The following is an 18,697-nucleotide window of genomic DNA, read 5'->3' on the forward strand; positions in this document are numbered from 1 at the left end:
AAGAAAAATAATTGAAGAAACCAGTGGTGATTAATATGAAAAAGAGAAGACTTGGGCCTTATAGTAGCAATGTTTAAATATTTGAGGATCTCTTGGGTAGAATTGGAATGAGATTTATTCTCTGTCATTCCAAGGAAGAAACAACTAATGAGTTAACATGACAAACTGTCAGGAGCTATATAGAAAGATCATTAAGTCTCACAATGTCATTTGGGGAATTTTTGTTGAGGGATTTAAATATTAAACTTGCTTTTATATGAATATATATAATATGTATATCTATTATATGTTTATGGATAGTTTTGTCTCTTCCAGTAACTAGAAAAGTTTTCACTGTCTTAGAAGATATTTCAACTGCATTTTTATGAATCTGACCTAAATACAATGTTACTTACTTTCTGAATTTTTTGTCACTTAATTATGAATATTTGATTTTAGTTACTTTGTACCATTACAACTAAGAAATACTAATTTTTAAAGTCTTGGCTGGGTGCAGTGGCTCATGCCTGTAATCCCAGCACTTTGGGAGGCTGATGCGGGTGGATCACCTGAGATCAGGAGTTCGAGACCACCCTGGCCAAAATGCTGAAACCCTGTCTTTCCTGAAAATACAAAAATTATCCAAGCATAGTGGCAGACACCTGTAATCCTAGCTGTTCGGGAGGCTGAGGCAGGAGAATTGCTTGCACCCAGGAGGCGCAGGTTGTGGTGACCTGAGATCGCATCATTGCACTCCAGCCTGGGCTCCAAGAACGAAACTCTGTCTCAAAAATAAAATAAAAGTCTTGTAAATACAGTCTAATATTTCACCATTTGCAGAACTGAAGTGGTAATTATTTGTTATTCACATTTCTCTCAAAGAAAAACATTCAAGAATCAACCGTACAGCTGATAACACTGCATGAAATGTTAGAGGTAAGTGTCTTGTGTAGTTTGTTTTTTCTTGAAGCTGTCTCTTAGTCATTTGTGAACAATTAGACTTAAGAAACAAAAAATACTGCTTTAGTTCTTAAGTATTCATCAATCTTTATTAAATGTATTTATTATAATGTATCTTCGTATAAAATTAGTTTCTGTCCATTGTATAATAATACTGAGAGGAATATTGTTATTTTTTCAAAATAATCAGAATTTAAAGTCTGTCTCTTAATCATATTCTCAAGATTTATTACAGGTAAAATGTTTGTCCAGGTATGAGATGACAGGGTGAAAAATGTTTTTTTAATGATGTTATCTAATATTTACATAGTGAAATCCTATGCTGTTACATCGACTCTTTAATTGGTTGCTCTGTGCTCTATATAAAATACGTAATAAACATAAAGATTCCATCCACAAAATTGTAGAAATTTTGCAGTTTTTCTTAAATAACATCAATCTCTTTTCTCATAATGTAAGTACTGAGTTTTCCAACTTTCTCTGATTTGACATGTACCTTGTTTTATAAATATCTTTGACCTTTTCAAAAATGTTTTTGAACCTCAATCATATATTAACAATTATATTAAATACTTTGGAAGATCTTGATATGACAATTCATGACAAATTGGGCAGAGAGGAAAATGAAATGGCATATGAAGAACAGGATATTTACCAATTAGTGTACCCCCTTTTAAGGTCATTGGTAAATTTTGAAGAAAGAGCGATTTCAGAAAATGTGTTTCATTTAACTTAAGGAACTACATGCTAAAATCTCTTTTTGGCCAGCTGACTAGTTTTGGTTCCTCAGGATTTAATACAGAATATTATTGCTTTGAAAAGAAAATGCAAATATTTATTAGATTCATAATTAGAATCTTTTAACATATTTCTAGCTAGTCTAGTTTATACTGAAACTAAGATGACTATTGTTTCTCATGGATTACTTAACCTTTTTTTTTTTTAATAAAAATTGTCAGTCATGGAAATACTGAAAGGTATAACGTGTAATTTTTGAGTAGGGTAACTAGTATGTACCACATGCGATAGGCTATTCTTATGTTGCTGTAAAGAAATACCTGAGACTGTATAATTTGTAAAGAAAAGAACCTTAACTGGCTCATGGTTTGCAGGCCGTACAAACATGACACTGGATCTGCTCAGCTTCTAGGGAGGTCTCAGGGAGCTTTTACTCATGGCAGAAGGTGAAGCAGGAGCAACCAGTTCACATGGCCAGAGTGGGAGCAAGAGGGAGGGGGAAAGGTACCACACACTCTTTTAAACAACCAGATCTTGTGAGAACTCATCATAAGGACAGCACCAAGGAGATATGCCAAAGCATTCATGAAAAATTCATCCTTATGATCCAGTTACCTCCCACCAGGCCCCACCTCCAACATTGGGAATTACATTTCAATATGAGATTTGGCAGGGGACACACCTAAACTATATTAGCATATAAAACTTGGCATTAGAATCCTAAGTTTGTCTTCGAGGCTCATATTGTCAGCAATAAAGGAACTAATATTAAAACTGCAGTTAGGTTAAAAATAAAACAATATAATTAAAATTAGAAAAGGAAAATAGGAAAGATCTGTACTAAAATAAGTACTAAAATAATCCATTGTTTTAAAATACAAATAATATTTAATTCTTTATCATGATACTCAAATGAGGCCAAAGCTGTTTTTCCCACCGGATGTGGGACTTGAAATAATTAATTATAGTTGAAAATTTTATTTCAAGAAATGACATACTGATACAAAATACAATTAGAGCTTGATGGATTAATTTTATTTCTATGGCACTTTATAATTGTATAAATTATGTATTTTCTTTTCCATGTTTTTTAAAATAATAGCATCTTTCAGTTAAAAATTTGGTCTGACAATTCAGAGATACAGAGTCTAATCCAATATCCACCACTGCTTATGGACCCCTGAGGAATCTCTTAACTTTTCTGGGTTCTAGTTTTGTAATTTGTGAAGACACTGTAAGATAACAAAGGAGGCAAAATAATAAATGATCTACATTTAGCATTTTTCACTGTTTCATAACATTAGTATTCAAACCATTGTAAATATTTGTTTCTTGAAAAAATTTTTATAATGGCATTGTATTTGGGAAAAACAGCTGATTCTTGATTTACATTAGCAAGCTTTCCCAGTCTTGTTGGATCACAGAACCCTGTTTTTCAGGAACTAAGAACATCTTTAGGGAGTCTAATTCTGTGGAATGCAGTCTGGAAGATGCTAGCCTATAGAATTTAATGCAGATACTCAAAACACTTCTCAATTTGTGGTTGTAATTCCACTATATCCTTAATGAAGAAATCAGGGATACTCAGGATGAAGTTGAAGGAAGTGATGATAAAATTGACTCTTTTGAAGATTTGTCAGAAGAATAGATATTTTGTGGAGGATAGGACTAGTGATTTTTCCTTCAAGTAAAAAGACACATTTGCTTCCTTTCTTTTTAACTTTTTGTGTATTTTGTTAAATATTAATTTTTTTAAGATTTTTGTCATTATCCTAAAGAAATTGCTAATCCCAAAAGAAGTGGGAGAATTGTAAGTTCTTTCTAACCAATTTTTAGGAAATGTTTTTAAATTTTAAGCTGCAAAAGTTCACTTTCAAGCTTTTTTCATTTTCTAATATTTATAGTTCTTTAAAAAAGAAAATTTAAATTTGTAGATTAAAAGTACTATATAAACAGTTGTTTAAAGAGAAAAGAGGTCAGTATTCTTTGACAAAAAACTTATTACAGCTAAATTGACTTTTTGCCAAGTAAAGTGTACTTTGAATGATATTTTCTCCTAGATTCTTATAAATAGATTATTTGATGTTCCACATGATCCATATGTCAAAATTATTGATTCCTTTTGGCCACCTTACGTTGAGCTGCTTCTGCGTAATGGAATTGCCTTGAGACATCCAGAAGATCCAACCCGAATAAGATTAGAAGCTTTCCATCAGTAAAAGGATGTTTTCTTTTTTCACACAGTAAAAAATCTTAACATTCAAATGTATTGGAACCACAGGACTATTTGGATAAAAAACATTATTTGCAAATTAATTCACATAGTCCATCTTCGTTTTATTGTTAAATGACATATGCTGGCCTCTGTTATTCACTTTTACATTGTCCTTCCTTATTCAATCAGTCCTTTGGTGTTTTAAATTATATGGATAAGAATGCAGGTAGATATTGTTCTAGACATAAAACATTTAATATACCTTATGCAATATTTTTTAGAAAATTATTTGTTAATTTATAATATTGCCAATATTTTCTTAAGAAGTATAACAATACCTTTTATGCATTTTAAGTTCCAACTGGTGCTTCTTTATATTTAGAAATTATAATGGGGAGGTCATTTAATTTGCAGATGGTTTTAAAATTGAGGTAATATCTGATGTAGAATGTGGCATAGTTTAAAAATACATAGCAAATTTGTTTCATATGTACTGCCTTATTTCTAGATTTGTTTAAAATTGAAATATGAAAAACTAATGGAAAAAGCCAACATAAAATTGATATTTCAGTTTGTATTATTAATATACCATGTGACCTTAATATTAGTCTACTCTCATCCTGCTAATTATTACCAACAAAATTGTATTCATTACATTTTATTAATCCTCTGTGAATTTTGTGTAAATAAAATTATTTCTAAAAATCTCTAGCTATTGGTGATGTGGCTTATTTTTATAATTAGAAAATATTTTTTAAAGGTAGATAAATTAAGATATAGGACTCATTTAGTATTACATAAAAGCTAAACTAGAGCATCCTAAATCCATTTAGTATCATTAGTTTTCTAAGAGAAATTTCTGTTTACTTTTTTACTTGAAAGTGCTTTCTGCTGTATATTATCCAGGTTTCTTGCTTATCTGAATTACTTCTTTTCTAAAGTAAATAATATTCCAAGTATACCAAATCCCTCTGTAGAATATGCAAGTACTATATATTTTAGGGAATGTAACTCTTCTAGGGGAAGATGATACATAAAGTACCTCCTAGAATAATTCAGTTGAATATTGAAGGAGGGAGCAACTTTTACTCTTTGAAGTTGCTGGAGAGGGAAGAAATGGCAGTGTAGGTCTGACAAGAGTTCTTCAGCGAAGATGGCACTGTTGTTCATGAAGCCCTAGCAAAACACTTTTGGTGTTTGCTAATGAAAACATTAAAAATATGTAATTGGCCGGGCGTGGTGGCTCACGCCTGTAATCCCAGCACTTTGGGACGCCGAGGTGGGTGCCGAGGTCAGGAGTTCAGGATCACCCGGGCCAACATGGTGAAACCTCATCTCTACTAAAAATACAAAAAATTAGCTGAGTGTGGTTGTGCATGCCTGTAATCCCAGCTACTTGGAGGCTGAGGCAGGAGAATCACTTGAACCTGGGAGGCAGAGGTTGCAGCCAGCTGAGATCTCGCCACTGCACATCAGCATGGGTGACGAGCAAAACTCTGTCTCAAAGGAAAAAAAAATGTAATCCTTATGCTTGCAATGCCTATCAATAGATGTACTTTTTAAAAAGTTTTTATGGGTGTATCAATATGCTATCAGTTGCTAAATGTAGTGTACCAAATGCTTTATTGCATTTTATGACATGTTGATTCAAAAATTAATGGAAAGTTGGATGCTAATAGCTTACTTTTAATATTCTTAATACTTTCCCTAGTTTATTGTTTATCCTCCAACTTTGTTTTGATGGACTCTTGGTTTTTTTAGCATGTAGAGATGAAAAATTTTTAATTTAGTTTTGATTATACAAAAAATTAATGCAGATAATAGAGATAAAACTGAAATTCCCTTTGATATTTCCTATCTAGGTCCTCTCTGCCTGGGATAAGCACTGTTTGATACATGCTATTATTTTTCATGTTAATTATCATTCTCTTCTGCCATTTGACTGTGTCCAGAAGTTCATTCATTTTAATGAATCTTGTTTCGCAGTAATCAGAGAGCCAATTCACATGATGGTGAATTGTTATGTATCTGCTTAATCCTGGTAAGAGAGCAGAGACAATGGAATTGTACAAGATGCTGGATTAAATTTAGAGAAGGCGGAAAAGTGGAAGACAAAAAGAACAAAAGAAAAGCAATTAATAGAAAACATTAACAAATATAGTAATTTATATCAATTAGTTTAAATATGAGTTGCCTGAATACACAGATACTGTCACAGTGGATTAAAAGGCAAGACTAACAAGAAAACCACTTTAAAGATGGAGAAAGATTAAAACTAAAGAGATGGAGAAAGATATATCATGTGTTATAGACTGAATGTTTGTGTTCCCCCTTGCTCCCCAAATTTATATGTTGAAACCCTAACTCCTAGTGTGATAGTATTTGGAGATAGGGATCTTGGAAGATAATTAAGGTTAGACGGCACCATGACTAACATAAGGTTAGTACCCTTCTAAGAAGGGACATAGAAAGCTTGCTGTCTTTGCCATGTGAGAATACTACTAGGAGGTAGCTGTCTGCAAATGAGAAAGAGAGCCTTCCCCAGAAATTGACTATGCTGACACCCTGATCACAGACTTTCAGTCTTAAGAAATTTGAGTAAATGAAAATTTCTGTTGTTTAAGATACCCAGTATATGGTATTTTGTTATGGTAGCCTAGATAAACTGTCATATCAAACTACATTGATCAAAAGAAAGCTGGAGTAGCTATATTAATTTCATACAAAGCTGACTTCAGAACAAGGAAAATGATCAAGGATTATGAGAGGCATCATATGGTGATAAAGGGGTAACTAACATTTAAAAAAAAAGATACCATAGAAAGTATGTCTTTACAAGGGAATTAAACTAGAAATAAATAATGAAAATACCTGGAAAATCCCAAAATATTCGGAGATTAAGGAACACGCTTCTAAACACATGGGTCAAAGAAGTGTCAAGAGAAAATACATTTTGAACTAAATAAATGAAAATACAAGTTATCAAAATTTGTGAGATGTAGCAAAAGCAGTGGCTAGAGGGAAATTTATAGTATTGAATGCATATATTGGAAAACGTGAAGGATCTAAAATCAATATGCAACTACCTTAAGAAATTAGAAAAAGAAGAGCAAATTAAATCCAAAGTAAGCAGAAGAAATAATAGAGTAGAAATCAATAAAATTCAACCAAAAACAATAAATTCAACAAAGCGAATGAAATTCAATGAAAAGTTAAAATTTATAAAACTTTTTGTCAGGGCTGGGTGCGGTGGCTCACACCTATAATCCCAGCACTTTGGGAGGCCGAGGTGGGTGGATCACGAGGTCAAGAGATCAAGACCATCCTGGTCAACAAGGTGAAAGCCCGTCTCTACTAAAAATACAAAAATTAGCTGGGCGTGGTGGCGCGTGCGCCTGTAGTCCCAGCCACTGGGGAGGCTGAGGCAGGAGAATTGCTTGAACCCAGGAGGCGGAGGTTGCGGTGAGCCGAGATCGTGCCATTGCACTCCAGCCTGGGTAACGAGCAAAACTCCGTCTTGGGGGAAAAAAAAAAAAACCTTTTTGTCATACCAAAGGAGAAAGCAAAAATTACTGAAATCAGAAAGGAAAAGAGGTGCCTTTATTACTGTTCTCATGAACATTAGGACATTAGAAGGATAATAAAGGGATGTTATGAGCAACTCTGAGTGTGCAAATTTGATAACATGAATCGACCAATTCTGTGAAACCTCACACAAGGAGAAATAACTGCTTCGCATAAACTTACAAAATAAATTCAATCAATTATGTGCTTGCAAAACAAAGCACTGGTCTCAGATGGTTTCACTAGTGAATTCTACCATTCAAGGATAAAGTGATGCCAACTTTGTACAATCTGTTCTAGAAAACAGAAGCAGAGGAAATGCTTTAACACATTTTGTGAGGCCACATAACCCTGATAACAAAATTAGGTAAAGATATTACAAGAAAGGGCAACCACAGACCAGTATCTCTCATGAACAAAGCTATAAAACTTCTCAACAGAATATTAGCAAATCTAATACAACAATATATAACAAAAAATATATGTACCACAGTCAAGTGGTATTTATTTCAGGTATGCAAGGCTGGTTCAATGTTGAAATCAGTTCATATAATTTATTACATTATCACACTACAGGAGAAAAGTCATATGACTGTTTCAATAGATACAGATAAGCCATTTGACAAAACCAATACCTATTTATGATGAAGACAGACAAAATTATCCACCAGCTAGGAATATAAGGAAATCCTCAATTTCATAAATAATATCTACAAAAAAAACCTACAGCTAACATACTTAATGGCAGGACATCAGATGCTTTCCCTCTAAGAACAGAAACAAGGCAAGTAGATTGCATCATTCCTATTTAATGTTGTGCTGGAAGTTCTTGCTAATGCAATAAGAAAATTCCTGTCTCTCAGTGAAAAATAATTTGGAACTAAAATCTGAATATAGCAAGTTTACAGAGAATGTATGATTCATACACATTCAATTGCTTTCTTATATATAGCAGGTACAGACATTTGGAATTAGAAATTTCAAACATTTACATTAGCATCAAAAGAGAGTAGAGAGAGAAGAAAGAAAGAAGGAAACCAAAAAAAGCCTTTGTGCAAGATCTATATAAGGAAAACTACAAAAGTCTCATGAAGGAAATTGAAGATAGAAATAAATAGAAGGATATTCCATGTTCATGGATAGGAAGACTAAAAATCGTTAAGGTGTTATGTCTTCCTAACTTTATCAATAGATTCAATGAAATCTCAGTAACAATCCCAGCAAGGTTCTTGTGTATATTGACAGAATTTTAAAGTTAATGAGGGAAAGACCCAGAATAGCTGCCAAGATTTTTAAGAAAAACAAAGTTGGAGGACTGACACTGACTTTGGTGATGACTTTTTAGCTACAACACCAAAAGCATGATTCATGGAAGAAAACAGTAAGTTGGACTTTATTAAAATTAAAAAACTGCTCTGTTTCATTTTTCATTTCACTGTTAAAATGAAAGGATATGCCACAACCTGGGATAAAAACTTTGCAAAATATATCTGATAAAGGATTTGTATCCACAATATACAATGAACTCTTAAAACTACAATAAGAAAAACCAATAAAAAAGTAGGTAAAATATCTGAGCTGGCACCTCACAAAAGAAGATATAGCAAATAAGCATGAAAAAATTGTTCAACATGTATGTCATTAGAAAATTGCAAATTTAAATAATGAGATACCACTACATGCCTACCACAATGGCTAAAATTAAAATATAGTAATAAAGGCTGATGAGGATGTGGAGCAAAAGGAACATACAGCTACTTTGTGCTACAGTTTGACAGTTTTTTTTACAAAGCTAAATATAGACTTACTGTAAGCATACCTTGATACTGTGGGTTTGATTCAAGACAATAAGCCACTTTTTTTTGCTCATCCACGGCAAGTAACTTCTCATCTGTTCAAGCTGTATCATGAGATTGTAGCGATTGAGTCACATCTTCAGCCTCCTCTCCTAATTCTAGTTCTCGTGATATTTCTACCACATTTGTAGTTACTTGAACCTCTCAGAGTCATTTATGAGGTTTAGAATCAACCTCTTGCACACTCTTGTTATGTTGATATTTTGACCTCCTCCCATGAATCACACATGTTCTTAATGGCATCTAGAATGGCAAATAATTTCCAGAAGGTTTTCAATGAACTTGAAAACCCAGATCCATCAGAGCAGCCATCTCTGATCTTTTTGGTACCAGGGACCAGTTTGTGGAAGACAGTTTTTCCATGACTGGAGTTGGGGTTGGGGGGAGTGGTTTCAGGATGAAACTGTTCTACCTCAGATTGTTAGGTATTAGATTCTCATAAGGAGCACACAACCTTGATCCCTTACGTGCAGTTCACTAAATGGTTTGTGCTCCTATGAGAATCTAATGCTGCTAATCTGACAGAAGGCAGAGCTCAGGAGGTAATGCTTGCTCGCTTGCTGCTCACCTTCTGTGGCGTGATCCAGTTCCTAACAGGCCAGGGACTGGTACCAGAGCAAAGGCAGAGTAGATTTTAGTATAATTCTTAAGGTCTCTAGGATTGCTGGAATGGTAACTGAGCATTGGTTTCATGGACTGGTACCAGAGCACAGGCAGAGTAGATTTTAGTATAATTCTTAAGGGCTCTAGGATTGCTGGAATCATAACTGAGCATTGGTTTTAAGGTCAACATCTGCATTAGCTCTTAACAAGAGAGTCTTTCTGTTCTCTGAAGCTTTGAAGCCAGGCATTGACTTCTCTAGCTATGAGAGTCCTAGATGGCATCTTCTTCCAATTGAAGGCTGTTTTGTCTACACTGAAATTTTGCTGTTTAGTATAGCCACGTTCAGTTATCTTAGCTAGATCTTCTGGATAATTTGTTGCAGCTTCTGCCTCAGCACTTGTTGCTTCCCCGTGCACTTTTATGTTCTGGAGATGACTTCTTTCCTTAAACTTCATGAACCAACCTCTGCCAGCTTCACACTTTTCTTCTGTAGCTTCCTCACCTCTCTCAGCCTTCATAGAATTGAAAAGAGCCAAGGCCTTTTGGATTAGGCTTTGGCTTAAGGGAATGTTGTGGTTGTGTCTTAGTCAGTTTTCTGCTGCTTATAACAGAGTAACTAAAACTGGATAACTTATAAAAGAGGAATTTCTTTCTACAGTTATTGAGCCAGAAAGTCCAAGGTTGAGAAGCTGCATCTTGTGAGGCCTTGCTGCTGGTGACTCTGAAGAATCTCACAGTGTTACAGGGCATCACATGGTGAAGGGTCTGAGAAGAAGTTCTCTGTTCCTCTTATTATAAAGCTACCAATCTCATTCCCATGATAACCCAATACTCCATTAATTAATAAATGGAGTAAGCCGTTTTTCATTCATTCGAGCACAGTCCTCATGACCTAATCACCTCTTAAAGGCCCTGCATGTTTAATATGGCAGAAATATAAAAGAAAAAGTAAATTTTGATAATGTTATTGAGCAAGTGAATTAATTTATTCTAGAGCTTTCCTACTTGGGAACATGATACATAAGATAAGCAGTCTCCTCAAGCAACTTCAGCTCCTTGGCTTTGTCCTTATGCCCCTGGAATTTCACATGCTCCACAAACTTGCGAGGGGTTTTGAAGTAGCTGTTGCAAATGTTACAGAAGGGTCTCAGGGATTGTTTGGCAATCTTGTGGTCCTGTGTCCTGCAGTGTTGGATCAGGTCCCCCATGTAGTAGAGCTGGCAGGTGTTGCACCAACGCCTTGGTGGAGGCTCCTCATCCTCTGTATCCAGGATGTCCCAGGGCACGGGCAGCAGGGACAGGAGGCAGGCTTGGCTCATATGCTGGATCTCCCCTAGCTACTGGGGGTGCTGAGGCTCGGATTCATGTGGCCCTGGAATTGCTGCTAGCTGGAGCAGCTGGCCTTGCAGTTGTAGCAGAATAACTGGAGGGCCTGCTTAGAGAATGTGCTTGTAGCTGCAGGGGTGGAGAAGTCGGAGTCACTGGGGTGGGGCATGAGTGTCAGGGATACAGTCCAAAAGGCCCGACTGTCACTGCTCTGCAGAATAGTGACCTTCAGGGAGCCCCCAGCACCTTACACTCTGTTTTCACATTCTCTCACATCTAGGCCACTGGCCAGCTCCTTCTGGTTCTCTTCCATGCTGACTTGGGTGCCCACAGGCTCTGGCAAGGTCTTTTCCATGCCTCTACCAGCTCCTACTATATCAGGTGGCATCTCCAGCCCACAGACATGAACCACAACTGGTACTTGGCTCTGGAGCCAGCACCGACACCTGTGGCTGGGTCTGAGGCTGCTTATCGGTCTGCACTGGTGGCTGTACTGGCACCTGCACTGGGGGCTGCTCCTGTGACTGGACCCTTGGCTGTGCTTGTGTGTGGACCTGTGGCTATGTCTGTGTCTGGGCCTGCTTCTGCAGCTGCAGCTGCACCTGCCTTGGGGGCTATGAATGTGCCTGGGGCTGCAGCTGTTTCTGTGGCTCTGCCTCTTGCTGCAGCTGTGGCTGCCCTTTCTTCTGTTGTGGGACTAAGTGCTCTGGAGAAGTCTGTGTTTGTACCTGCTTCTACAGCTTTGGCTGCACCTGGGTATCTGTGGGTGGTATCCGTGGCTGAGTCTGTGACTGCACCTGGGCCTGGACCTGCATGACCTGTGGCTGGAATCGTGGCAGCATTTGGGCTTCCAAAGGCTCAGACACCAGGTCTGGTGTCCATGTCTGCTTCGGTACTGTCATCTGGGCCTGTGGCCCGTGCTGTGCTTGTGGATCTGGAGCTGGGCACCATGGACTCTGTGTGCTTGGGGCCCTTCGGGCAGATCTTCAGGCCAGACAGCTTCATCTTTGGTCAGTGTGAGGCTGGGAACAACTGGGTCAAGGGGTACTACACAGAAGGTGCAAAGCTGATGGAGTCAGTGATGCACATTGTGAGAAAAGAGGCTGAGAGCTGTGATTGCCTGATTGCCTGCAGGGTTTCCAGCTGACCCCCTCCCTGGGTGGGGGGACTGGGTCTGGGATGGGTACCCTTCTCATGGGCAAAATTCAGGAGGAGTACCCAGACAGGATCATAAACACATTCAGCATCCTGCCCTTACCCAAGGTGTCAGACACCGTGGTGGAGCCCTACAATGCCACCTTCTCCATCTACCAGCTCATAGAAAATGTAGATTAGACATTCTTCATCGATAATGAAGCACTCTATAACATCTTAAAACTGACCACACCCACCTTTGGTGACCTGAATCACCTGGTGTCTGCTACCATGAGTGGGGTCACCACGTGTCTGCCCTTCCTGGGCCAGCTGAATGCTAACCTGCGGAACCTGGCCTTGAAAATGGTTCCATTTCCCCAGCTACACTTCTTCGTGCTTGGCTTTGCCCTGCTGACCAGCCAGGGCAGCCAGCAGTACTGGGCCCTGACCGTGGCTGAGCTCACCCCGCAGCTGTTTGATGCTAAGAATATGATGGCTGCCTGTGATCCCTGTCGTGGCCGCTACCTAACCATGGCTGCCATTTTCAGAGGTCGCATGTCCGTGAGGGAGGTGGATGAACAAATGTTTAATATTCAGAACAAGAAGAGCAGCTACTTTGCTGAGTGGTTTCCTCACAACGTGAATACAGCCGTCTGTGACATCCCACCCTGGGGGCTAAAAATAGCCACCTTCATTGGTAACAACAGCCATCCAAGAGCTCTTCAAACAGTTTACAGCTATGTTCAGGCAGAAGGCCTTCCTGCACTGGTACACAGGCGAGGGCATGGATGAGATGGAGTTCACTGAGGCCGAGAGCAACCTTAATGACCTGGTGTCTGAATACCAGCAATACCAAGATGCCACAGCTGAGGAGGAGTTTGAGGAGTGTGCTGAGGAGGAGGTAGCTTAGAAGCTTCCTGTTCTAGGTAAAGGGGGAAGCAGTGTGGATTCTTTAGTGTGTTCTGATAGCTATTGTCGCTATGCACTTCTTTGAGACTTTACATCTCCTCCTGCATTTTAAAGCATTTTTATAGGTGTAGTTTGGCCTAATAAAACATTTTTATGGCAAAAAAAATTTTTTTAATGACTTTATTTATTGGAGACAGAGTCTCTCTGTGTCGCCTAGGCTGGAGTGCAATGGCATGATCTTAGCTCACTGCAATCTCCTCTTCCTGGATTCAAGTGATTCTCAGCGTCAGCCTCCTGAGCAGCTGTCATTACAGGCACCCACCAACATGCCTGGCTAATTTTTTGTATTTTTAGTGGAGATAGTGTTTCATCTTGTTGGCCAGGCTGGTCTTGAAATCCTGACCTCAAGTCATCTGCCTGCCTTGGCCTCCCAAAGTGCTGGGAGTACAGGCATGAATCACTATACCCTGCCAATGTCTGAGTTTTTAGTAGGGATGGGGTTTTGCCATGTTGTCCAGGCTGGTCTCGAACTCCTGGGCTCAAGCAATCCACCAACCTCCACATCCCAAAGTGTGGGGATTGCAGGAATGAGCCTCTGCACCTGGCCTTTTTTTTTTTTTTTTTTTTTGAGATAAGGTCTCACTGTTACAAAAGCTGGAGTTGAGTGGCTTTGAACTCCTGGGCTTACACCATCTTCCTATCTGTCTCATAAATAGCTAGGATTACAGGTGCCTGTCACCATGCTATTTTTTTTTTTTTTTTTTTTTTGAAGTAGGATCTTGCTGTGTTGCCTGGGCTAGTCTTGAGCTCTTGATCTCAAGACATTCTTTCACCTGGGCCTCCCAAAGCAGTGGTTCAAGCGATTCTTTTGCCTCAGCCTCCTGAATAGCTGGGACTACAGGCACACACCACCACGCCTGGCTAATTTTTGTATTTTTAGTAGAGATGGGGTTTCACCATATTGGCCAGGCTGGTCTTGAACTCCTGACCTCAGGTAATCCACATGTCTTGGCCTCCAAAAGTGCTGAGATTACAGGTGTGAGCCATCACGTCTGGCCACTGTTTTTATTTTTATAGTAAAAATATATTATACTTTGAAACAAGTATAGTGTATATAAGTATATATAAGTACTTTGAAAAAAAACAGGAAAGTATAAAGATGAAAACTAAAAATCCCACCACATAGAGATAACCACTTATAATCTTTCTTGTATTACTTAACCTCACTCTATGACATGTGCTAGAAAATATGAAATTATGATCCTAGTTTTATGAAGTAAATTGTTTATGTGTTCTATATTTGCTTATAATGTTCTTTATGATTATATACTATATAATGAGCTCTGCTTGTTTTACTTTTGGTTGTATTTTTTTCATAACTAGGTAATATTAGAAAAAACACTATTTAGGCTACTGGACTGTTAAGAAAGTAGGAGTACCATTATTTATTTAACAATTTATTATGGGCTGTTGAGGTTGTTTCTAGTCTTTCACGCTTAGAAATAGCACTGTGATTAATGTATTTATATAAATTTCTAGAAATAGAGACACTAGGTCAAAGAGTGTAAGTGCTTTGTTTTGAGTTGTTTGAGACAGTGTCTCTGTGGCCAGGCTGGAGTGCAGTGGTGCAGTCATAGCTCACTGTAGCCTCACCCTCTATGGCTCAAGAGATCCTCCTATTTTAACCTCCTAAGTAGCTGGGACTATAGGTGTGTCCCACCGTGCCTAGTTAATTTTATGTATTTTTGTTGTAGAGATGGAGTTTTGCTATGTTGCCCAGACTGGTCTAAAACTCCTGGACTCAAGCAATCCACCTATCTTGGCCTCCCAGAGTGCTAGAATTACAGACGTGAGCCACCTTGCCCAGCCTTTAAGGCTCTTGATTCAATTTATACTCCCACCAGCAATGTATGAGATTGCCCATATTATGGAACTCTTGCCAACAATGAGTATTTTTAAAAACATTTTGTCTATTTGATAAAAAAAATCTTGTTTTAATTTATATTTCTTGGATTATAAGTGAGATAACTTTTTTTTTCATAGTTTACTGGCTGTTTGTATTTCTTCTTTTGTGAATTTCCTCTTTGTTTCCTTGATCATTATTCTAGAAGAGTACTGAATAGAGACAATGCAAACTATATATGTGATTTTATAGTAAATTTTATTGTGGCCTCATTAAATAAGTAAAAAGAAACAGGTAAAATAAATTTTAATGATGAAATTATTTTAGTAATAAAAATCTTAATAATAAAATTTATTTAAATATACCTTAAATATTATTATTTCAATATTGGCACTAGCTACATTTCAAGTGCTCTTGTGAGTAGTGGCTACCATATTGGACAGTGCAGATTCAGAACATTTCCATTATAGTGGAAAGTTTAGCTGGACGGCACTAGCATGGAATGTTAGAGCTTTTGATACTTATTTATAAGGAAACTTTATATATTTAGTTTTTTTGTCTATCCTATTTGTTGTTTTTCCAGTATTCTATTAACCTTTTAATTTTGTTTATTCTTTTTATTTACTTATATTCAAACAATATAGATGAATCTGTCATTCTTTCCCTTTGTTGTCTATTCCATTGCTTGAGGTCTGCCTATTCCCAGAATAGTTAATTCCTCACCTATATTTTTCCCCTCGCCTTTCTTGTTTTTACACACAGGGCCTTACTATGTTGTTCAGGCTGGAGTGCAGTGGCTATTCACAGGCATGATCATAGCACACTGCAGCCTCAAACTCCTGGCCATAAGCCATCCTCTTGCCTCAGCCACCCAAGAAGCTAGGACTACAGGCACACACTACTTAACCAGGCTACCTTAGATTTTTTAATGGCTTAATTTGTAATGCAATTATTTAATCTTGAAATGTATCACATTATTTTAAAAGTGTACTGGATGTCCAGGCGCAGTGGCTCACGCCTGTAATCTCAGCACTTTGGGAAGCCTAGGCTGGGGGAATCACGAGGTCAGGAGATCGAGACCATCCTGGCCAACATGGTGAAACCCTGTCTCTACTAAAATACCAAAAATTAGGTGGACATGGTGGCATGCTCCTGTAGTCCCAGCTACTCGGGAGGCTGAGGCAGGGGAATCACTTGAACCAGTAGGTGGAGGTTGCAGTAAGGCGATATTGTACCACTGTACTCCATCCTAGTGACAGAGCAAGACTGCGTCTCAAAAAAAAAAAAAGTGTACCTGATCTATCAAGAAGCTTACTATGGTTGCATGTCTATCAATTTCTCCTTGGAGTTTGTAAGAGTTCCTGTCTTAAGTATTTTGATGCTGTGTTATTCAGTGCATAACAGTTCAGGATTGTTGATAATTGTAAATGACTATGATTCTCCTGGTCCTTTGTAGTACTTTTTGTATTGACTCCACTTTATTTGAAATTAATATTGTCACCCCTGGTTTGGGTGGTCACATTTTCCTAAGAAATCATTGTCTAAGCTTTAATTTTTAACCTTCCAGTTTTATTTTGTATATGATTTTATAATTATTATTATTAATGAGTCAGAGTCTCACTCTCCCAGGCTGGAGTGCCTGTGGCGTGATCTCCGCTCACTGCAACCTCCACCTCCTGGGTTCAAGTAACTCTCCCACCTCAGCCTCCTGAAGTAGCTAAGATTACAGGTGTGCGCCACCATGCCAGGCTAGTTTTTGTAATTTTAGTAGAGATGGAATTTAACCATATTAGCCAAACTGATCTCGAACTCCTGGCCTCAAGTGATCCACTGGCCTTGGCCTGCCAAAGTGCTGGGATTGCAGGCATGAGCTACTGCGCCCAGCCTTTTGTAATTATTTTTGTAACTATGATTACATTTTAACTCTGTTAACTTGATTTTTGTTCTTATAGCTGGTCCTTTTATATGTCAATTTCTCCCATTTTTTTGAGTTTTTTTTTTATCACTTAGACTACTGATATATGCCTTCAGTAATTATTTTCAAATACATATCTTATAGTCAGTACTCAATACATACTTTCTGAATAAAATAAAAAATAAATATGAAGGAAGGAAAGAAGGAATGTTGTTAAGCCTTTACACATCATAGATTGTCTTTCTGTTCTGTGGTAAAAAGCATATGACTTTTTGTTTTATGATAAATCTACTTTTTACTCCTGAATGATGGTCTCATGTCTCTCTCTTTTTTTTCAATGAACTTTATTTTTTTAGCCTTTTTTTTTCTTTTAAACATTTAAACATTCTGCCAGGTTATATCTAGGTTTTAATTTCTTTACACTGATTTTACCTAGAAAAGAATGAGACTGTTAATCTTCCAATTTAAGTCCTTCTTAAATTCAGGAAGGTTTTTTTCTGATATATATTTGTCTGTTTTTGTACAGTTTTTCTGAATCCATTTTCAGGAACATGACTAATCTTGAGATTGGATCCCAGGTTCTAGCCCTCATATTAATCATTAATTTTCATCTGTTTGCTCATTTGATATACATTTAGAAGGAGTTTTGGCAAATAACACAAGATGAGGAATTAAGTTGGTTTTTTCTAATTAGCTTGCCTTCTCAAAACTGAAAAAATACAAGTTTATTTTCTATATCTTCTGTTCTGTTATTTTTATTTTTTAATTAATTTTTTACTTTTTATTTTTGTGGGCACACAATAGGTGTATATATTTATAGGGCACATGAGATATTTTGATACAGGCATGCAATATGTAATAATCACATCAGGGCAAATGGGGTATCCATCAATTCCAGCATTTCTCTCTTGTGTTAGTCTAATTATACTTTTTTAGCTATTTAAAAATGTACTGTTAAATTATATTTGATTGTAGTCACCTTGTTGAACTAGCAAATACTAGGTCTTATACATTCTTTTCTTTTAAATTTTATTTAAAATTATTTTTTGTAGAGACAGGGTCCCCCTGTGTTGCCCAGGCTGGTCTTGAACTCCTGGGTTTTAGCAATCCTCCACCTTGGCCCCCCAGAGTGCTAACATTACAGTCACTATGTCCAGCCATGCATTCTTCTATTCTTTTCTTTACCCATTAACCATCCCCACTTCTCTTCAACCCTCTTTTCCCCCACTATCCTCCCCAGCCTCTGGTAACCATCTTTCTACTCTCTATCTCCATGAGTTCCAATGTTTTAATTTTTATTTTCCACGAATAAGTAAGAATGTTTGACTTGAAGTTTGTCCATCTGTGCATGGCTTATTTCACTTGACATAATGCCTCCTGTTTCATCCATGGTGTTGCAGACGACAGGATCTCATTATTTTTTATGGTCCAAGAATACTCCATTGCATATGTAGTTACAGATTGCTAGTTAGATTGAATGCTTCATTATTTATTTATTGGTCTTAGCTTAATTTCTCCTGTGACTTACCTATTTATGGCATTTTCCAATTTTTTTGGTTTGTCTCTCATAGATTTGTGAGAGTTATTTAATACT

At 37.3% G+C, this 18,697-nt stretch overlaps 1 protein-coding gene and 1 pseudogene across 4 annotated transcripts in view; both read left to right on the forward strand.

The window, feature by feature from the left end:
- The window catches only part of CENPK (centromere protein K), a 76,651-nt gene that overhangs the window by 40,318 nt on the left and 17,636 nt on the right, over positions 1-18,697 (forward strand). For 2 of the 4 annotated variants that reach the window (XM_008992000.4, XM_002744913.7), the window contains 2 exons: positions 862-915; positions 3,738-4,601. In XM_008992000.4, the coding sequence (XP_008990248.1) occupies positions 862-915; positions 3,738-3,896 (213 nt within the window). In that variant the 3' untranslated portion in view covers positions 3,897-4,601. Of the gene's footprint in view, positions 1-861; positions 916-3,737; positions 4,602-18,697 lie in introns of those variants that run through there. The other 2 variants (XM_078365456.1, XM_078365455.1) reach the window with 1 other exon arrangement.
- Positions 12,123-13,416, forward strand: LOC144581448 (tubulin beta-8 chain pseudogene; annotated as a pseudogene).

Source organism: Callithrix jacchus, chromosome 2 (assembly GCF_049354715.1).
Source record: "Callithrix jacchus isolate 240 chromosome 2, calJac240_pri, whole genome shotgun sequence".
Lineage (NCBI taxonomy): Eukaryota > Metazoa > Chordata > Mammalia > Primates > Cebidae > Callithrix > Callithrix jacchus.